The 23207-nt window shown below is 46.6% G+C and overlaps 1 protein-coding gene and 1 long non-coding RNA gene across 2 annotated transcripts in view; one reads left to right on the forward strand and one right to left on the reverse strand.

The window, feature by feature from the left end:
• The window catches only part of LOC142813998 (atrial natriuretic peptide receptor 1-like), a 50223-nt gene extending 36101 nt beyond the window's left edge, over positions 1 to 14122 (reverse strand). Inside the window, exons 1-3 of the mRNA XM_075891958.1 lie at positions 13899 to 14122; positions 10331 to 10654; positions 6995 to 7119 (exon numbers count right to left, since the gene is read on the reverse strand). Coding sequence (XP_075748073.1) covers positions 6995 to 7119; positions 10331 to 10654; positions 13899 to 14122 — 673 coding nt within the window. The remainder of the gene's footprint in view (positions 1 to 6994; positions 7120 to 10330; positions 10655 to 13898) is intronic.
• LOC142814593 (uncharacterized) overlaps positions 1 to 23207 on the forward strand; it is a 208591-nt gene that overhangs the window by 117500 nt on the left and 67884 nt on the right. The gene's annotated exons all lie outside the window — the stretch shown is intronic.

Below are 23207 nucleotides of genomic sequence, written 5' to 3' on the forward strand. Positions count from 1 at the left end.
GCTCTTTCTCACTACTTTGGACACACTGTGCACCAAAAAGTCCTGTCGCGGACGCCAGATTAATTGTCACAGGTCCCGTTAATTAGGGAGGCGATCGCCGGGCTAATTCCAAGGGCCACAGTATCGGCCCCCCCGAACCGCATCACGAAAGTGTGGACAATTTAGAAGTGGTCCTATTTGGTGTGCCAGCGGATGCCGGCTGTGGCCCAAAGAACAAGCCAGAGTCGATAGTTGATAAACAAAACAAAATTATATTCTCAATAATGGCAGATCAAAAAGAATACACAAGCATGCACACTCCACAATAGTTGAGTACAATATGTCACCAATCAAACAATGTACTACACAGTAGAATCAGCCACACTCGAAACAATGGACACAGACAACAATACGCACTACAATGCAGTCACATGCATTGAATAACCAAGACACTTGAAGACTAAAGAGATAGAAGACCTATTCCGTCCAAAGTACTTGGAACAAAAGTCTGGATGATACTCTTCCGAGAATCACTCACTCAAAGTCCAGCATTGTTGTCGTTCCGCTGCCCCCGAAGTTTCTTTTCCAGGAAACCTCGACTGCCCCCGAAGTTTCTCTTCTAGGAAACCTCGCGTCTTCACTTGGCCACTCTCCAAGCTTCAACCTTCTTCGCCGGAAACACGTCGGCTTCACACACGCAGCTGTTGCCACGCGTCTTCGCTCTATAGCGGTAGACACACGCTCTTGCCTGTAGCTCGAGCCTTCACCCCTCAGGTGGCAATCCTCTTCTTCTCCTGCTTTGTCCCTACGGACAAAACCTTCGCCGACTACACGGCGGAATCCCTACGTGCTCTGGCGCTAACTTCCGTCTTCCCCTCATCTCTCATCTCCGCTGCTCGGTTAAATACCTTCCGCGCGCAATTCCAAAAAGTTCTCATCATTTCGTCGGCGCGATGCGCAGCGAAGGCTGGGGAAAGGGCGAGACGGTTCGAAGGCCGTCAGCGACGGATGACGCAACCCGGCAACACCCCGCCCCTTTCCATCTAGAACATTCGAGGGCTTGCTCGTGCGCCGATGTGGGGTGAGGAGGTTCGTCGGCGAACCTACGCTTCCGAGAGGAGAAAGGCGCGCGCCCGGGGAGTCTTTGGGTGCTTGTTTTCTCTTTTTTTTATCGTTGACCTCTCGGCACTTCGTCACGAGAATTTGGCGGCGCGCACTTTTTTGAGCGCTCGGTTCGTGACACCACTGAAACATCTGACCACCCACTTCTACCTCCTTGAGAGCGGTGAGGACAGCTTCATGGGTGACGTTATCGTACGCCCCTTTAACATCAAGAAATAAAGAAGCGCATAGACGCTCACAGCCTTTTTCGTGTTGCACGTAGCTGACCAGGTCTATGACGCTATCAATTGATGACCGACCACGGCGAAATCCCGTCATAGCGTCTGGGTAGATGTTGTGATGCTCCAGTAACCATTTTAGCCGTCCAAGTACCATCCTCTCCATCACTTTGCCCAAGCAACTAGCCAGTGCAATCGGGCGGTATGATGTGAGCACCAATGGTGACTTGCCAGGCTTCAGTAATGGAACCAAACGGCTGGTCTTCCAGTTAACTGGGAGGGTGCCCTCTCGCCACGAATCATGGTATATCTCGATGAGGGTACTCCTCGCACATTCACTAAGGTGACACAGTGCTCTGTATGATATTCCATCAGGCCCGGGTGCTGATGTCCGTCTACACAAAGCCAGTGCTGCTTTAAGCTCATTAATAGAAAAAAATTGGTCCATGTGGTGATCGTGTGATGTTGTGCCACCACGTGAGAGCGTGGAGATGTTGGGAACTGCGAGTTGACCAGATAAGTTGGCACAGAACTCTTCTGCCACGCCGACCTCCGATCTCTGTTGAGAGAGGGCTAGAGCCTTGAATAGAGACCGCTGAATGGGAGCTGTCCGGAGCCCTCTTATTGTCCTCCACAAGTGTGATAAAGGCTTGCGAGGATCTAACGACGCGCAGAAGGCTGCCCAACGTTGTGACTCTAGCTTGTCTATGTGGCGTTGTATCTTCTTCTGATGACGTCTAGCGATTCGTAAATCGTCGATTGCTTTCGTGCGTCGGTACCTTCGTTCCGCACGCCGTCGGAGAGCCCGAAGTCGTTCTAATTCCACATCAAATTTGGTTACTCTCGAAGAGCATGTGAGGGTGCACACTCTGTCTTGCACTGTGGACTTGATCACCTCTTCTAAGTCTCATGAGGTGTTCTCTTGACAGCGTTCTTCCATGAGAGATTCAAACTTGGTCCAGTCCACTCTTTGGATAGTTTCGCGTACCTTGCAAGGTGATAATCCTCTGATCTTGACATATGTGGGAATGTGGTTGATCCCATGTGTTTCTATGTCCGCAAACCTTCTGGAACATCTGACGAGACCTCGAAAAACAAAAGCCAAGTCAAGGCAACTGCTGTATCCAGGGCCACGTAAAAATGTTGGGCTGCCATCATTTAACAAGCACTGCTCGTTGTCTGAAGCAAACGTTATCAGACTTCTACCCTTTGCGCTGATCTTCAGGCTCCCCCATAGCGTATGGTGGGCGTTGAAGTCTCCGATGATCAACCATGGGCCAGGAGTGGATGATAGGATGTGTCCTAGTCTTCTGTGGTCAAATCTACTTGATGGTGACAGGTATGCACCGACAACAGTGAAAATAAGACCCTTTTTCTTCACTGTTCAGCATATATATTGGTTATTGTTGTCAGGTGGTACAGACCGAAGAATGTAGGTCAGGTCACGTCGAATAAACAGCAGGACCTTGCTGTTTCCACTATAACAAGCCGACATAAATGATTCGTATCCGGAGAGTCTGATAGCGCTCGATAAGTTTGGCTCGCAGATGACGATGACGGGAAACATATTGGTGGAAATGAGCCGATGAAAATCTGCAATGCGTGATTTCAGTCCCCGTGCATTCCACTGAAAAATTGTTGTTTTTTTTTACATCTCCACTGAAAGACAGTGGCTGGTGGGCCATTATCTACTCAAGAGCCGCCAGTACTGGACTCAGAGCGTCCAGTACTTGAAGTGCACTTCTGGCTGACGTTGTGCGCATGTTGTTTAACACCGTGCGAATGGCAATAATTATGGGTCGTAGAAAAGCAATCACTTGCTTATCCAAGTTCCGCTGCTCCTCCGTTGTCGCAGCTTGCTGTGACGAATGCGGCTTCTGATGCGGTTCTTCCACAAGTTGCGTGCGCGTAAGTGGCGGCCACTCTTCAGTAGAGAGAGATAAACTTGTTTTTCTCTTCCATCGTCTGCGTTCGCCGCGGTGTACCCTGCAGTGGGCGCCGTTCCTAGATGCGTTGACTTACTTCTTGTAGTTGACTGTGTTCTTCGCGAAGATCTTCTACGGTGACGTCGTCGTCTTCGCCGGACTTTTTGCGCGGCCTCTTTGTGGGTAGAGCTGTCTCGCACCATTTGTCTAAGAATAGTAGACTCCTTCGTTATGCGTGGACAGTCTTTGGAAGATGCACTGTGGGCACCATGACAATTAGGGCACTTTAGTATGGTTGCGTTGCATTTGTCCTCGGTGTGTGGTTCTGAGCATCAGGGGCACACTTCGGAGTTCCTGCACGCTCCCTGCACAAGGCCGATCTTCTGGCACTTCCGACATCGCATAGGTTTTGGAATAAATGGTCGGACCTGGTGACGAAAGTGGCCAACCTTCACATGGGAGAGGAGACAGTCCCCTTTGAACCTAATTATCACACAATGTGTGTTACAAAGGCGGCTGGCATTCACAATGACGTTATCTTCATTTGCCGGTTTTATTAGCACTGAGAGATTCGAGTTTGGAATTTCAGTGTCGATGTCATAAATGACTCCTGTTGAAGTGGTGCCATCAGCTGGTATTATAGACTTTACATTGATGTTACACAGTTGCGTTACTTTCTGAAGCGCGTTTAGCGCACGTGGGTTCAGCGCATCGACTGCCAAGATGTTCCTTCTTGCGTATAGACGTACTTCTTTGATCTGATTTGGCGTAATATTCTCGAGATACACAGAGAGCGCTTGCCTGTTCAGCCCGCGTAGACTGTCGGTAGCCTTCAGCGGCACAAAATAGGATAGAGTGAGGCCATCGCTTAGGGGCAGTTTTCACGATGGTCGTGCTTGATGCCGAAGATGCATTGACGAACCGTCGTTTAGCCTTGTGGTACAGGACGGGTTGGAAGCCGTCGTCCGAGGACTCGTCGCTTGATGCGGAGTACAGCTCAGTGTCCTCACTCTCACTCGACGCGTTTCCTCGCTTCCTCGAAGCAGTCCCCGTGGTCGAACCGGACTCGGACGGTGCCCCGTGAGGTTGAACATCCATCACTACGATATATGGGGCGATAGACCACACAACTGCGGCGAAAAATTCAGAAAAGCACAAAGACGAGCAAGGTGTGTTCCGCAAACGAATCACTTCGTCTTCCTCCGATAAATGTAGTAAGACCCTAACTATTTGAAATAAACATACGGCTTGCGTCCTAATCTCAGTCGACCCTTTTCTTGTGACACCCTACAAAACACGATGCTTCTGTACTGAGTTCTATTTCGACGTCCTGAATACGCGAAGGCTCTTTACTAAATCCTCGTGCACACCTGCCTAGAAAGCGCCTATAGAGTAGCACACAACACGCACGCCACCTACCACCACTCCCACACTAAGTGCACGCACATTGGTACTATAAAATTCATGCAACTAATCCCTCGTTGTGCATTCTTGCGCCACTCTTGTTTTGTCCACGCTCTTAAATACCCCCGCCGCAGTTACGCCGCCCGCTTCGATGCGAGATTTGCGTTTGCGTTTGCAATGCTTAAATGCGTTGCGTACGCGAGAACTTCGCTCCATCGTGGCAGCGATGCTCTCGAACCCCCTGAGGCAGCACGTCACAGCGGAGCACCTGTTTACAAAATAATGAAGACAACGCGTCGACATGGCAGCGCGCGCCATCGATAATGCAGCAAAGCTGCCGTGCCCCGCGAAGCGAGATTTCGCCCCGCACTCTAACGTGGCACACGTCAACGGTCCCCGGGAAGTCGAAAGCATCCTGTTAAGGAACGTTCTCGTACAGAGGCTTTAGCGATAGGGAGTTATTACGGAACGTCAACAACGAAAAAGTTTTTTGCCTCGTTCTCTACGGTTGGACTATGGTTCCACCGCGGTGGTCTATTGGCTAAGGCTGTCGGCTACTGATACACAGGTTACGAGGTGGAATCCTGGCTGTGGCGGCTGCATTTTCGATAGAGGGGGAAATTCTGTAGGCCCGTGTGCTCAGATTTGGGTGCAGAACCCCAGGTGGTCGAAATTTCCGGAGCCTTCCACTTCGGCATCTCTCACAATCAGATGGTTTTCGGACGTTAAACCCCAGATATTAATCAATCAATCCGGTTGGACTCGTATGAGTTGCGCATACTTTTAATATTTCGGCCCTCGGGGCTGCGAAGCTGACGCGGGCGTGCTCGCCAAACATGTGTAGAATGTTGGTCACCTTCTCTTTCCTAAATAACATTGCGCGTGTAAACGGCAGATTTTATTAGTCTAATTTACGAGTGTTTTTGCTTCCTTTAGTAGAGGAATCAACATGGGCTCCGGGTCCATTCCTAAGGAATTACCGTGAAAAATATTCAGAAGTATTAAATTGCATATGGAGCAATTACGTAACTTTCCAGAAAAGGCAATAATACGGCTTCACATTTTTTATTTGAAATTCTGAGCACCGCTTCAATTAGGTTTTTTTTTGGGAATCGCCGTTGACTTCTTAGCGAAGTATAGTAGAAATACGACAAAGACGCAGTGTGGCAAGAAGAAACATCGTTCATAGAGTCCCAGAGAACTCGACTTCAAAGTATTTGAAGAAATTCGCGACCATGCTAACCCCTCCACCCCCGAATGTACTCTTTCTTCTTCCCCCTGTTACTTTTGAGTGTATAGCTGTGCGCTGGTGACGAGCCCTTATAAAGTACGATGCGGTTATGAGAGATAAGATGTGCAAAAAGTGGGGGACCTATAAGTTTCGCCTTTAAAAGTTTAACGCGATAGCGAAATCCGGCCCAGTGAACCCTTCAACCGCTAAGTGCATACTGTTTAATATGCCTTGTTACATACACATACACGCATGCACACATACACGCATGCACATATACACGCACACAGTAGATTGAGCCAGCGTGCGCGCGCAAACGGTACGTACAGGTTTTTATCTAAAGCAAGAGTCGCATGGCCTTCAAGACACACGCCGCGCGCTCACCATCTCGGAGGCCATAAAGAGACTCACAATGCCTCACAGACAGCAGAACATTATCTAGCATTTGCTGTTTGCTTGATCAGCGCCTCTGGAAAGGCATATGTTTTCCGCTAGATGAACATAGTTGTCCATTTTTAGAGCTGTTTGAAAGATCCTGTGTGTTTTTAGCAACGATGGCTGACCTATCCCGGCCTTTTTCGACCTAGTTTGAGGCCTCCCAAATGCACCTACAAATCACCGAACGGGCTTGTTTTCGTCGTGACACCTGTCGGACAAAGTGCGTTAAAGGGGCCCTGAAACACTTTTTCAAGTAACCATGGAATGAACTCGCTAGAAGAGCTTATTGTCTCACGAATTCAACGCCACAAAAATTTTAAGAATTGGTCTAGTGCGAGTGGAGTTACAAAGGTTTGTCGCATGCCGCAATTGCATTATCGCTTCTCTCGTCCCGACGAAAGCGCTGGAAGCTAAGCAGGGAGGGGTGGCAGGGTCAAAGAAACTACGTTACCCGCCCCTCGTGACCTTGAGCACTTTTTTTTTGCTTCGAATGCGCAGATTCTTCAGTGTGATCGAGCGCGCACGCGTGGACAAGTAGCGGCCTCCCGCGGCAATCTCTGTAACTTGCTTTTTCGCCCACGGACGATTTTTCGCTCACCACCAACGGGGCCGACGCCGACGGTGGGATTTCTGCGAGACGAGCTCTGTAACGCCGTCGCGTTAAAGCTTGGTCTCACCTCTGGCGCGGTCCCGTGCCACGCGTAGACGCTTCACGATGGACTCGGCCGGGTCATTCCGCGTGAAGTAGTACCGTTCGGGCAGAAGCTCGTACTGGGGCACTCGCTTCATGGCTTCCTCGATGCTGCGCAGTCGAAGAAACAACAGGTGTGGTTGAGAAAGAGTGCTCTTCAAAAAAAAAATGACGAAATACCGAAGTCAAAGACAGACTGATGAACTTCATTTGCATCCTGGGAAGAGGTTCTTAAGAACCGACTGAAGGCATTGCTCACGATGCGGTGATGTCCTCACGCGGTATTACACTTTAGGTTTTAATTGCGATCAGGGACGGTCTGCTTTAGCTATGTCCTGGAAGAGGTGTTGCTACACTTTTGAGAGATACAGAGAGAGAAAGACTAAGGAAAGGCGAGGAGGGTAACGAGGTTGGGCCCAGTCTGCTGCCCTAAACGCGAGGATGAGGCAAGGGGCGGAAAATTATGAAGGAGGGAAAGAAACAGACCGGACAACTACCTCATTCGCGTGCATAGCAGTTTCACCGCGCATACGCACATGGTTTCAAACTGTGAGATGTCACGTATAGTACGGTTAAACCTAAGTTGTCTTCAATGTCTTCATTAACCTCAAAATAGTATTTGCGATTCACGATTATGAAACGGCGCAACGAAAGGATTCTAAACGCAGACGAGAAAGAATACCCAAATACAGGCGCCGCCTTCCCGCGTTCTTCATCGTCTGTGCTGATCATCCTTTCGTAGTGCCGTTTGATAATTATGAACCCTCAAAAACTCGCCCAACTATCAGTGCTTCTGAATATCTAGAGTTTTACCCCATAAGAGCCCAATATGATTATGATACTCGCCCTAGTGAAGGGCTCCGGGTATTTTGACCATCTGGTGTTTAGCGTGCACTGACATGGCACAGTACGCGGGCAATTATTTCACCTCAAGGGAAGTGTGGCCGCGATGAAACCTGCGACCTTCTGGTCAACAGCCGCGCACCATAACCACTGTACCACCTCGACGGACCTTCGTCAACACCACGAATTGCAGTCCAGGTTTTCTGATTCTAATAGTGATCATGCCCGATCAAGGTTATGACAATCGTAATCTGCGCATCAGTTGTCTGCGCCAGAGTCGATCAGCATCAGTTTAGGCCACGTAAGAGCGTCCATTGTAGTAGCGATCAAGAAAATGATTGCGGAGTAGCAAAAAATGGTGAAATAACACAATGTATTACTGAAACTGTGGAATATGCCCCAGAGCAAAGTCATGACATTGTATTCCAATGGATACCCAGTCACATTGGAATAAAGGGAAATGAAGAGGCAGACAACCTCGCCAAGAAAGCATTGAACGAAGGACGGGATTTCGTGATCTCAATGCCTTGGGCGGATATTCGACATTTTAGAACGCAAGGAGCTAATCATTGTTATATGTAGAAATGGTATAATAGCCCTAAATCAAAGAAATCAGTACTTTATAAAGTTGATCCGCGCAGAAAATTTTCAATAGCGGCAGATCTACCACGACACTTAGAAACGATAATCCACAGACTTCGACTGGAACATACACAAACAGCTTCCTGAACAAAATACATCGCTCCGACTCCCCGAAATGCTATTGTCATGGTCATGGAGAAGAAAATGTTCACCATATTCTATTGGAGTGTGTAAAGTACGCGAATGACAGAAAAACTTAGGAACAAACTAGCAAGTGTTAGTGCATATACTAAGAGTAGATACAGAAAGGTGTGCGTGTGAAGATTTCATGACAGCGGGAACTGCTGCAAGCAGACCCTACATTGGCATGATTTTGTATTTAGTTTTAGTGTCCTATTATGTTCTTTTTTTTGCTGAGTGTTCATTTTTTGTGTACCGCTCAGTATTATTCTTTTATTTTCTTCACTGCAGAACCTATTGATATGAGTAGCTGAGGCAATATGTACCTCAACCTCTCCACAGCAAAAGAGAACAGAACAAAGCATATTGCGGACTGTCCCTGATCTTCATTAGAAGTGCCCGTTTTACTCAGGTACGGGAATCAAGTGACAGGGTCCAACCTCTTTTACAGCGCAGCATAGAGAAATCGGGCTGTGTATGATATTCTCATTTTCTATGCAAATTCATTACTACAATGATACGCTCTTGTTACCTACCAGCATCGCCATCTGCTTGAGCACGGTTCGCTTGTGTAACATTTTCTTCAGCATGTAAAAATGAATGTTTTATTGCAAATAATTTCAAAGGCTTGCCAGTTTGCCGCATACAATATCTTGCTGAAATTAAGAATTAGCAATTAGCCGAGCATGATAATCTTCCTCGGAACAACAATGTTACCCTTTCATTGCTTTATGGAGAATAATATAAATGAGGGTCCGAATAATATTAACCACGAGAAATATCACCTAGCTTCAGGCAGCAAACAAACTTTCTTCAGCGAAATAGTGCTATATACATTTCTCCGACCTCGAAACGGTTACTACATCAGATAACTATGGAAATGTGATGTTCACTGACCTGCGATGCGAGTATAGATTTCTGGTGTGAAAATTAGCACCAGTCACTAGGTCCCGATGCCAGTGTCATTTTTTTTACCCGTCACTCTTGTAAAAAGATAGTACAAGTTTAGTAACTGCAGCAGTTACTGCCGCAATGTTAATCTACTGCCTCTTTCTAGCGCGTTACTATCATAGAAAGAATGATAGGAAGAAAGTTTTGTCATAGCTGGTCAACGTTTCAGGGTCAGTATAGGGATTACTACTTGCATATGTTTATGATATTCGTTTCTCATATGGCAAACTGAACCTTGCCTAAGACCAGTGACTTAGTGTTGATCTCACTTGTAATTCCAGGTAACCACGTTTCAGTATTGCCTGATTGAGAACTCATGACCTCACGTTCCGCCACCGGTGCCAGAACGTGATTTATTAGTTACGATGCCAGCTGCGTAGGCGCTCCCTAACGCCACGCCCGCCACCAATCAGAACCATTTTTTCCCCCAGAAAGAGAAATGCTCAGGATTAAAAAATAAATAAAAAAGAAACAACGAAAAAAGAGAGAGAGAGAGAAAGGAAGAAAGGAAGAAAGAAAGAAAGAAAGGAAGGAAGGAAGGAAGGAAGGAAGGAAGGAAGAAAGGAAGAAAGGAAGAAAGAAAGAAAGAAAGAAAGAAAGAAAGAAAGGAAGAAAGAAAGAAAGAAAGAAAGAAAGAAAGAAAGGAAGAAAGGAAGAAAGGAAGAAAGGAAGAAAGGAAGGGAGGAAGGAAGGAAGAAAGGAAGGGAGGAAGGAAGGAAGGAAGGAAGGAAGGAAGGAAGGACAGTCACATAGTAGCATCACCTACCTCTTCATAGTGAGCACTTCTTGGAGGCTGCTTTCGTCCACAAAAAAGGCGATGTGGTGCCAGTCGAACTCGCGCAAGACAGCCACCAGAAAGGAGCCAATACGGTCCAGCGAGAAACTGAGCCGTGTCAGAGTCGAATAGATGTTCTTGCGCGTGAAGGCGTCGTCCAGACCTCCTGCCGTGTACGCGGCCACGTTCCAGAAGGCGGCCATGCGACCCACGTGGTCCAGCGCGGCGCTGCAACCGGGACCGACGAAAGCGGTCGCTCCCTGGGTGTAGTACACCTCTGCCGCCAGCGCTCCGGCCCGGTGTTCTGTGCAAGTCCTGTTAGACACAGTAGGCGCACCTAATATAAAAAAAATGCTGCGAAGGGGGCATGTAAGGAACGGTGTTTGAGCTCCGCTAACGTGAAATCCTGGGATTTTATTCTTTTTATTCATTTATGCATAATACCTCAAAGAAGCCACATGAGACATCACATGAGGGGGTAGGCGAACAGACAAAAACTGGTGGGTCAGGTTATATTTCATGATTTGAAAGGTGGTCTTCATCGGCAGCCTTGGGACAAGCATAACAGTGTGCGCCGGTGTTTCGCACGGCAAAATCTTTGTTCTTTACAGCCGGTCAACTAACGTAACATCACTTTGCTGATATGTTTGAGGTGGTGCTTCCAATAGCTGACACGTTTGCTTTCTCTGGTTTTAAATCAGAAACTTGACCGCCTTCGTAAGTTTCTTCGGGGATTCTGACACCACTGCTGTAGGTCAAACAATGTTTTAAGCAGTAACGAGGAGTCTTGAACTCATAATTTGCATAGCATTTACCGGTGGTGAGTCTTGAGATTTATCCAATTTTCGTGGCGCATATCCACTCATGATAAACCGTGATGACGACATGAGACAGCCATCGGTGAGTTTTTAGTGGTACAAGCACTTAGTGACTCTTTTGGTTCTCTTGCATGCGTGTCTGGTCGAGATCTTGCTTAAAGTTTTAAAAACAACAAGAAAATATTTTATAAATATAGAAATCAATGACACTTGGGAGTTGTGTTGCGTGGATATTATATCGGATCATAACTTTACTTAAGGTGAGCGTGCATAAGATGTCAGAATGAGTAGTTATACGTCAATCATTAAACTTCAGTCATACAACGACATAGCTAGGTCTAGGATTATGGTCGCCTTCAGAATTTTGTAAATTGAGCAGCACTGTGCGTTTAAAGTGCTTCTACCCGTGTAAAATTACCCGCACGGCTGCTATTGCTATCGTATATATACACAGACGCTATTTAAAACCTAAAATTTTCCGAAGTATGTTCAGGTGTGTAATGGCTTCGCAGAGGTGCACGGCTATCTACTCAAAACCTGGTAGTGGGCGTGCCGGGGCTGTGCTTAACTTTGGAAGTATACTCAAAAGGCGGTTTGGTAAGCACTCTATTTGTGAAGTTTGGTGCCCCTGAATTCGACACTCCTTAGGAGTCAGTGGAATCACGATTCGCCTGGTAAACATGTTGCAATAATGTTGAGCCAGCGGAGCACCATGCCAGTAGTCGGTGAGGCTTCATCCTTTGCAGCAAATCATAACAGTATAGGAGACAACAGGAGGTGACCCAAACTTCATTTAGTTAGGCATTCATTTTCGTCATCGCTGGCCAGGATCAGAAAACAAGCTAGGTCACCTAATACCACGCTATACCAGAAGCATTACTTATACAACAGGTCATGAAAGTACCTGAATGATCAGTGTTACACAGTAATGAAAACAAAAGAAAGAAAGTACATGACTAGGTTACGCCACCAATGTGGGAGCAAGAAGAAAAAAAGGCACTTCTCGCATATAGAAGAGCACATATCAAGAATAGCTATCACAATGAATCAATATCTTTGTTTACCTTGTGTATGAACTATAGCTAAGATATGTTATTCTAAAAGGCGGCAACCCGAATCTGATTACTGGATACAGGCACCGTTCTACTGCTCAGTGCTAGACTTCACGCATAAAGCAAAGTTGTATGCTTATTATACCAACACGTAGCACAATGCCTAAGCACAGGCTTTCAATATGAAAAATACAAAAAAAGCAACAAAGGGCTACTGTGACAGGCTTTTGTTCATCACATTCGATTTAGTTACACGTAGCTTACGCAAAAAAATCATAACGTATTGGTATCACACCTGGTATGCGCACTTGCTTGCTACATCAGCGTCATTTCGCCGTAGATGTGGCCGCTAAATAATCTTAAACGTGCGAGCCAATAGAGAGTTTTCGAATAACTTTAGCAGGCGTTACGGGAGTAGCGTTTGCGTATGGGCGCCATACGAGTTTTCGAATAGCGTTTCGCCCCGCAAACGCTGACGCACGCTCGCAACACGCTCCCTCACGGCAAAGGGGCTTTGCACGGCTTGCAGGCCGCCACCTGCTATTTCTTATTATTTGTGGGTAGGCCGCAAACGCGAACGGCGGTTCGCGTTACGACGCATGCGCAGTGGCAGCGAGCGCCACGTAAAGGTTTGTGGTACGCTGTTTTAAAGTTTCCTAATATTGCGTCGACGGGGTACGAGTTGAGTATGGTTGGAACGAGACCACGATAATTACTTAGCCCTCCACGGTTATGAGGCAGCATGCGCCTCATGCGAAATAGGTCTGCAGCAGAAACCCCTGTATACGATGCTGCGACCTGTAGGCCCGTGTGCTCAGATTTGGGTGCACGTTAAAGAACCCCAGGTGGTCAAAATTGCCGGAGCCCTCCACTACGGCGTCTCACATAATCATATGGTGGTTTTGGGACGTTAAACTCCACAAATCAATCAATCAATCAACGATGCTGTGACCGCGACAGTTAAACTGGTTCGCTTCCATAAACAATATCTTAAGAACTGTGGGAATGCAATTGAAACTGCCGATGAAAGCAATAAATGCCATCTGTCGACATTAACTACAAAAGATTACATTTCAGGTGCACTCAAGTTGTTTTTGAATTATACCGGAGAAGATTGTGGTATCGTTAGCCGTTCATCTCCTGAGATCATTTATTAAGGCGAACAGGCTAGCTATTCCGCAGTGGAATGGGCTTCTCAGCTACTACCAACCAGGCCTTTCAGTTCAGGAAGTCATTCCCCAACGTACACATCAAACGCCATGACACTTATGGTTCAGTTGAGGAGACACGAAGCGAAATATTTGGCATTAAAAGGTGGGACACTACTGTTCAAGTGCTAAACAAAGCTGCCGGTGCGGAAAAAAGAGAGCAAAAGTAAATTACATGCTTGCTTTTACTAAGTGATGTGGTTTTGCTTCCCTAAACCACTATATGATTGTGAGAGGTCTCCATAGTGAAGGACTGTGGAAGTTTCGTCCTTCTGAAGTTCTTCAACGTGAAACTAAATCTTCTAGCATTTCGCCTCCAGGTCAATGCGACCATTATGGCCCCAGATTTTTGGGTCAGCTGATCGTGCTTGATGTTATGGTTCTCTAAGTTATTGGCGAAGTTCATCAAAAGTTTCACAATTTTCAGCTGATTTCTGAATACCGCGTTTGAACAAGTTCTCGACGCCATAATGTCACTCACCTTGAGCTGTTTCGCACGACGAGCTCAAACTTGATGTTCTGGTACAACCTGGACACGCCATCGACGGCCATCGCAATGGCCGGAATGACGACGTCAGAATCAAACGTCAGTTCTGAGCTTTGGAGGAAGATGCTCACTATGGTCGCGTTGAATTCGTGTCCGGCACGAGCAACGTGGCCAATGCTACCGCTGAGAAAGATCCAGATCAACACGCTGCACAGCATGGTTCGCTGCGGCCGAAGCCAGCGGACGCACTGCGGTCCGAGCTTAGGTCGCCGAAACTCGACGCGTGCCCGCGCACCTATAAGGTGTCGCGTGACACCTCCGTCGCTCGGGAGCGTGCAGGTTTTGTTGGCGTGACGGGACGCTCTTCCTGAAGTTGATCCAAAGCAACAGAGTACGGGTTTCGGGCCAAGAGGTGCTTCACACGTGTGCTCACCGCTGTTTGGACATGAGTGGGCCACAGACACCGAGAGGGTGCTTTGTTCCACCTTTCTCAAGAGTTCGGAGAATGAGTGAGAGAGAGAGAAGAAAAGGGATGGCGCCAATTAGCGCTAAAGCAGCGGGGTTCCTGCGAACTATATAGGACAGTTTACCGATTGTGAAAGGGGGAGGAAGTCCAAGAAAGTAGCATACGGGAGGTAGTGACCGTAAATTTTGAAATCTCCAACTTCAGTGCATTGTCCCAGATTCGCTGTGATGCTCCTTTCGCACGCACACCTTCTATGAAGTATAAAGTCAGCTCGCAACGCTACACTTTTCAAGTGCGACCAAAGCACAAGGCGCAACTAAGGATTAGACACTGCACTGATATTGAAGTCACATGTGAGAGAAAAGGAACTTGTAGCTGTGCGTGATTTGGCGATGAGTGTGATTTGCGTTGGCGCAATCCGAATGAGTGAGAGAGGGGTATAAGATAGCTGTTTATATCGATGGTAGGAAATCATTGGGATATTGGGTGTTTTATAATTTGTGGTGTTTTACGTCGGAAAACTAAGGTATTATAATGACGGATGCATTTGATGTTTTAAGATGATTGACATGCACAACAGAACACCCCATTGTCTGCCGATGACAGTCATATTTAGACACGTAAAAAATAAAATGTTTCTGGGGGCCTAACGTCCCACTACCACCATATGAGCATGAGAGATGCCATAGTGTATGTTTTCGGAAATTTTGACCACCTGGGGTTCTTTAACGTGCACTAAAATGTAAGTACACGGGCATTTTTGCTTCCACCAAACAGGTACAACTGGAAACGCTCAATACCACTCCTTCGTCTAGCTAACTTTCGTTTACATAGTGTAAGAAATAGCTTGATCGACTGTCATCAAGGCCTCTTCATGTTTTGCAGTCTATATAACACGAGTGACAACCCGGAACTCGTGCCATAAGCGTCAGCCTGCAGTGTATATGCGGCAGTGTGTTCTATGCTTTCATAGTTTTCTCATGTAAGCGTTCAAATTCTTTTTCTATGTAGCGTACAAGCAGCATGAAACTGCTGTTACAAAAAATACTCGGTTTGGAAGTGCTTGGATAAGCGGGCGAGGTCATCTTTGTGTTCATGTTGCCTAACAGCCCGCATGCAAATAGAAGTTTGCTTTATACTTTCAACGGCATTTATTAAAGACAGTGGTGGTTCCACAAGGAAAACCAATGTTTTCGTCCATTGCCACCTCGTCGCGTGCAGCAGGATGGTTGGAGTCCTTCTTTATTTCTTGAAGCGCCAGCGCAAGGTATGCGGTGGCTGTGGTGAATCTCGTGGTCGTGCGCTTTTGTTATGGAATGATCTTGGTTTCTTGCTTCTTTCTGAAGATCCTCCTCAATGAGTCTCAACCAGCGCACATGTTGACATTTTATGACGGATCGCGATTATTCTAAAATCGAAAAAGACAGTTGACGAATGCTGAAAAACCGAGCCGATCGTAATGCAGCCGTGCATCACTTTTTTATGCTCATTATGCCGTTATCAATATAGTCTGTAGTCTGATGTGTTGCTTTTCCCACGAGCATGCCTAGGGGCAAGAGACAGCACGCAAACTTTTGTAGGAGAGAAGAAAAGCGACGGCCACTCTTTAGAAGTGAAGCTGTTAGATATATAATACTCCTTCCTCTGGTGTTCTGACGAGTAGTTTGTACCTTAGACTGCGCAGATGTGTACATTCAGTTACGAAATATGATACACACAACGCACGCACACGTACAAACCGGAACGTACATAGCTTGACACAACCACGTTAACCTAATGCGTGCTCGGATAGAGCACGAAAATGGCGATGGCGGAAGAGAATAGACAAGACACGGACGAGCGCTGACTCGCAAATGAAGCGTATTATTTGAAGAAGACATAACGTAAAAGCAAATATTAACAAAAAAGACATCAACATTGCGCAGAAAATTTAAAATATAATGGAAAAAGTTACGTATAGTAAATCACCTAACGGCACTCGTATAAAGATAGGCGAACTCTTTTAGGGGCGAAGCTCCTTATCGCGTGGCTTGTGCGTCCCTCGTAGCACGTAACCACCAGTGGCACATACCCGAAATAGCGGTCCTTACGATTTTGACCTCCAAGGTGGTTCCGGTGAGAGATTTCTTCTGTGCATTGTTGAACAATAAAAGATAATGCTCAATGCACATGTTAATGGCTGCTAAGGGGGAATGAGAAACAGGAGCATTCGGCCTTTAGGTAACGCGCACGCTGCGATCCCCATTAGAAGCTACTGGCATGTACATTGAGCACGATCTGACAAGAAAGGGTTGCTGCGTTATACTCACTGGGTGTAACCTCCTTGGTTTTAGAAAGGTTTAGCGAGCGTTGGGCCACATAGCCATGAATACAGTGAACTAGTATATACTATGAACTCGAGGTGGTTAAAGGTAAGAAGAAAACCCGAAGCGGGAGCCGTAAGAAAGTGTGCATGTGCCACTTCCCGTTTAGTCCTTGAAATGTCCGCTGGATGGCGGTGCTTCTATATGGAGAATATATGATGAAAAGATGCGAGATGGTGGTACTTGGCGTGCTGAATAGATGGACGAACAGACACACAGACAGATGCTGGATGGACGCATGAACGGACGCAGGCGCGGATGCATGGACGAACGCAGGGACGAACGCACGAATAGACGCACGCACGGACGGGTGGATGGACGCATGAACGGTTACAGAGACGTACGCAGGAACGGACGGAAGCAAGAACGAATGGACGGAAGAATGCTTCGCCCCACTCCCCATCATTCACTCCGTGGATATGCTGCCATTTTTTTTTTCTGTAAGAGACATCAATGCCTCGCTTGCATGCGTCAACCATTAGTTTTATGTAGAATTATTCTTTCACTTCCGTACACAAACATACTGCACCCTATAAAATAGCCAAGTACTTATTATTATTCAACATAATGCAAAACTACCACATATATACAAGCACAGATCCAACACTCCTACACATAACTGCGCGCACACATACCTCTGTAAATACGCACACATACAGACATGCACTCACATAGCACACAAAAGCCCGTACAGACTACTCTAAATGTTCTTCCACTTCATACTCAAGCGTACTTATGCACACACGTAGATTTACACGCAAGTGAGAATATAGGGAGCCTTCATATTTTAGAAGTACACGAGCACAACCAGACATGTAAAAGCATGCGCACAAACACAAACAACCTTTCAAGAATTTAGCTGAACAAAACTGAGTCACTGTCGCCTTTCGTTTCAAGAGAGAATAGCGAATTGCCCGGTCTGTCGGAAAATTAGCCGAGCAAGCGTTCCCAGAAGCAAGGCTTTATTTGTGAATGGCTCCCGTGAACTTGGGCGCTTTAAGGTATAAGTGTGCATGCACTGCGAAGTGAACAAATGTATCCTGAAAAGTACGCTGTCACAGCTTATCGAAGGCTTAAAATAATAAAATAATATGACCCGCTGCTGGTCAGCTTCTGAACAGTTGCGTGTGATCGATTTTTGGGTTCGAGAAATGTGGCTGTCTGTGAGCTTTAAGCTGCGTCATGCCTTTCGTGACTTTTGACCGAGCTCTTCACGGGAAGAGGTAGAGCCACGTCGGCCCACTTTTAAGAACCGAATTTCCCAAAGAGGCCGTCACGACAAGGCCGGCATCTCGAGGATGGTTTTTGCCAAGAAGCAAACGAGAACATGAAAAGACGTGACGAACAAAGGTAATCTAAGGTCAACGAAAGGATAAGTTGAAAGGAGGTCATCACGTGAGCTCAACTCGGTGTGTGTGTTTGTGTGTGTGCGTGTGTGTGTGTGTATATTTGTGTGTGCCCGGTTTTTTGTGTGTGCATGGTTTCATTGCCCTCTCCCAACGGAGTGGTAAAGGATGAACTTGGCGCTATGATGTTCGTGCCCAGGGGTGATTACTGTGGTGACGCACAAAAAGCGGAAGCCAGGTGACGACCCCGTTTCTCGCGAAGGCGGTACCTCAAAGAGCATCGCTTTAACCATCCTTTGCTCAATTTACGCGCGAAATGAGAGACCCGCACGCACCGTTTGTTTCGAGCGAGTGAGACCGGTGCTATCCAACGAGCTACGCCGACAAAAAAAAAAAAAAAACCCTTGTTCTCTTAGATGACTGTGCTGCTATAACAGCGCTTCAAAAGAGCGCGCAAGTCACTTCAATGCTGCGTCTAACTCTTTCGTGTAGTGACTTAGATTTTTCGGCACACATGCGAGGCGCTTGCATATTTGACGGTGGTATCAATGGCCCGAAAAGTGCAGCCACAGTGACTGTGCTCTTCTCTTTGCGTGCGTGTCGCTCATTCCGTCTTTCTTCCTGGGCGGATTAAGCATTTCTGGTACGAACAAGGACTAATCGGCGTGCGACTAAGCTAAAGAAATTTAGGTGGCACCACTGTTGTTTAACCAGAAATACTGGATCGCTTACACTTTGTGTACCCAACTCCAAGCGCGGCAGCCTGAACTAGAGCAGCTGACCTCGACCCGTAGACCTCAATAAATTTACACGTGAACATGTTATGCGACAACTATTAGGGCAGCGCTTCAAGCCAATACTTATTTCTGGGCTATTTAATTTTGTTTTACAACATCGTGCTAGCAGGGCCCGAACGTGCAACCTTCGAATAACGCGTCCGATGCTCTGCTTAGTAAAGCCTCGGACGCCTTATTCGAATGTTCCAGGTTGTGCCAGCAGGCTGAAGCTATTTTTTCGTCTAGTTTAATTCCTTCCCGTTTATGTCAAAATTACTACCGATGCATTCCCTACGCATTAGATAGCTTGGTCGTCGGTCGGTTTTCAATAATTTCGTGAAAAACGAGCCCCTAAGATTCCCCTTCTTTTGCCCCTATAGGCATGCTACTAGGTGGCCCCACAAATACACAACAAAATTTGCCTCATGTGTGAAGTCGAACACTGAATGGTCCGTAAGACTAATGAGGATTTACGTGTGTTCGACCACGCCTAAAACCTGTTGCACGGAGGTGGTGAAGGTGACATCAATGTAAACTCCTGTACAGGAACGAGCTGATCCAAGGTGGGCACTTGTTTAAGTATAGGTGACGTTCTTAAAAAAACTAGAATGTTTATTTTGCCTGAGGATGAAAATGCCCGTTGTCTGGCGCTTAATTACGGTGCCAATAAAAGCAGTTATAGTTTTCTGAAATATGTACTTATAAATTAGCCTTTACGGTGAATTTTGTACTTAGGAAGTGTTCGGCGTAGATATGGACAACCCTATAAATGTCCACAGCCATAGAGTTTCCTAATATACACTAGAGGGAACTCTGACGCTAGTGTTTATGGGAGCTGCAACGCACGGCGCTTCAGCGAGCATGGGAATGATGGTTACTACGCACATTTGTCTAATCTTCGTACTTCTGGCCTGCTTCTGGCTTCGATTGTGTTCGTGTGGCTTGGAGCTGTTTTCTCACGAAACAAAAAATCGGCAAATGTTCAGTGGTTGCGCTTCACCACCTTATTTTTTAAAGCTCACCTTTTCAAACCAGGTCACGAAGTTCAAAAGGGTTTGTTCGTTTCTTTAACAAGAAACCGTAACCAGCAATAAACGAAGCCGCAAGTACGATTCGCCACCCGCAAGTACGATGACTAGACAAATGTGTGTACTACCCATAATTCCCATTGTCGCTGAACGATCGAAGCGCCAAAGTGCCCTCTAGTTAACTTTAGGAAACTCTATGTCCACAACAAGTGGCTCCATAGTCAAGTCAATCAGAGTAAATCAAGTAAATTAAGCGTGAATGAAGAAGGAATACGTCATAATGTACATAAACAAGAACACGCATCCGTTCAGGTTTTCTGACCACATTTCTGACCTACTGATTTCTCAAGCCTCCTCTGTTCGTTTTTCTTTCTTTTTATCTTTTCGGCTTGCGGCCTTAGGCAAAAGAGCTTCAAACACCATATTCAGTAGATAAAGAGGTGTTTTTTTTAAAGGCTGACACATATTACCCACCATGGTAGGTTAGGTGTCGCGCTACTAAGTGTAAGAGCGTGGATTCGACTGTCAGCCTCGGCAGCCGCAATTCATGGGCGACAATGTGCGATTAACAGCCGCGTTCGTAGCTTAAGATGCACCCTCAAGAACACCAGGTGGCGAAAACAAGTCTTGAGACTCTTACTTCGGCATTCCTCTTTTTTTTTTTTTCGGACTAGATACTAGGCTGTAGGGTGCTATGCTAAGTGGCTACTGTATATACGCACCACCTCTTCCTGTCCCCATCACCATAGTTCATCCATCTTTCTTTTCCCCTTTCCTTATCTCCTGTGTGAAGTGGCAGGCTAGAGCGAACTAGCTCAGGCTGACCTGTCTGCCTTTTAATACATTCTCACTCTTTAAATGTGGATTTGGCACATTAAACCAGAATTATCAATATTAGGCTAACAAAATTTGTAGCTCACCTGAAAACAGCTCAATGGAGCCTCGCAAATTATGTATTACCTCCAACTCGAAGGCCTCTATGAAAATAAAGAGAAACTGATGCAATATGTACCGATGTTAAATTTCTGAGCGACAGGTTCGTTGCCCATGTTTGCGCAAGACCACAAAAGCCCTAGTGCTTCTTGAGGACCACCGGACTTCACCAGCGTTTGTGAACGAACAACGCGAAACAGTGTTGTGTAGTTTCAAGCTGACTGTTTGTCCATCTCTTTCTTACGCTTCATCTTTCTCCCCCATCCTTTTTTTTTTCTATTATTCCCCCTTTTCTCTTTCCCAAATGTAGGCTAGCCGAACAAGCCAAAGCTTGGTTAACCTCTCTGCCTTATCTAGAGATTATGAGTCGTGATTCGCGAATGCTACATTTTTCAGCCACAAAAACACGGTAATCCGCCCGTATGCTGCCGGCAGTCTTACTGTATGCCACCGATAAGCGCAGGCTAAACTGAGCTCGCTCATTATGATATCCTTAATTTTTCCCGCCTTGAGACAGCATCTGACTCCGTTAAAAGTGGCCAGCGTTCACCGGTGACCAAAAAAGAAAGCATCGGCCGTCATTCTGACACACCTACGACTTTCGATTGCTGAGGAGGGCCGTCATACAAATGCGTTTTCAGATAAAGTTTCTTGGATATCCGGCGCCATGTGGAGGATGTATAGGCGTGAGCGCAATTTCGTAGGACATCAACTTTCTCGCAGCGTAGTGAGTGATTTACTTTCGGTTCTGTCGTTGCTATTTGAGTTTCTTTTGGTTATAATCAATAGACGTTAGCTTTCACGCATGGGCACGTGGCGTTTCTGAGAAGTACAAGTTACTAAAGATCGTGGTCCTCAGCCGTCTCGTAGCTCTTCATATGGAACGCGCCCCGGTTATGTACTAAGCTTAAGTCACGACCATGAAAGACGACGATCGTTGACTCTTAAATAAAACAAACTGAGAGGCCTCCCGTCAGATACTCCTAAAAAAGACGCATTAGACTCCATTCATACGTGTCAGTGATGGACGACTGCGGACTCGCGTCCCGTAAGGGGATCGCGATAAGTACCCATGCGTGATCATTGCCGTGCACGTCGTACATACATAACGAATGATGATGCGTCCAATGAAAGACCTCCACCACTGTTACGCGTAACAGTAGGCGAAATAGGCTTTGCAGATGGAGGATAACGAGACGGCAAAGTCTCCAGACTCTTGCGATCAATGCAAAAAGAGTACATCGGATGTTACCACCTTCTAGACAAATTCAATGAGCCGTACGACATACGCTTTTCTCTGGAAACACTTCCACAGGAGCATTTAGGGCTGGCGTGCAGAGGTGACGCCTTTCGTAATGGCATATTTTTTCTATGAAATGGGAGTTGATCAATTTATATAAAATGGTTTCCTAACGGTATCCCGCTTTGCCGTATGGTGCGCGAAGACTTGCAAGAAACACCTCGTGGAAGCTAGAACAGAGGTCGGAGTACGTTACATCAGAAAAACCGCGCGTGGCACCCTTCGATCGCATCTCGGGGATTCACAAGTCTCTCATCGTCAGGCAAATCGATCACGATTATGAAAGATTGGCGAGGTCGGAAACACAGAACTGAAAGTGATGACGCGCCGAGTTCATTTGACACAACCGCGGCCGATCGGCGTACGTGCCGAAAGAAAAATGACTCCATGTCTACTGGCCGGGAGACTACAACCGGTGGTGATAATTGAAAGCCCGAAGTCGTATTGTTGACCGGCTTCTATGGCCGTTTGCGCCCCCACCTTTTTCCTATGTATTTATATTCTTGCTGATTCATATGCGCATTCACACCGAGATTTTTATTGGGTACTGATAACAATGGTATGTTATCAGTACCCATTATATTATGTAGAAAAAAAAAGGCAACATATCCACGGGGTGAATGATGGAGAGAGGGGCGAAGCATTCGTCCGTCCATGCATCCGTCTGTGTGACCGTTCATAGGTCCTTCCACCCGTCCGTGCGTGCGTCGGTTCATGCGTCCCGGCGTCCATCCCTGCGTCCATCCGTGCGTTCGTTCATGTATCCGCCCCTGCATCCGTCCATGCGTCCATCCAACCGTGCAGCCATTCGTCCGTCCGTCCATGCATCTGTCTGTGTGTCCGTTTGTCCATCTATAGTCAACACTCCAAGTACCACCATCTTGCATCTTTTCATCATATATTCTCCATATAGAAGCACTGCCATTCAGCGGCAATTCCAAGGACTAAACGAGAGGTGGCACACGCACACTTTCTTACGGCTTGCGCTTCGTGTATACTTCCTACCTTTAACCACCTCGAGTTCATGGTATATACTAGTTCACGATATTCATGGCACTGCAACCCAACGCTCACTAAACCTTTATAAAACC

The sequence above is a fragment of the Rhipicephalus microplus genome, chromosome 4 (assembly GCF_043290135.1).
Source record: "Rhipicephalus microplus isolate Deutch F79 chromosome 4, USDA_Rmic, whole genome shotgun sequence".
NCBI classification, from domain to species: domain Eukaryota; kingdom Metazoa; phylum Arthropoda; class Arachnida; order Ixodida; family Ixodidae; genus Rhipicephalus; species Rhipicephalus microplus.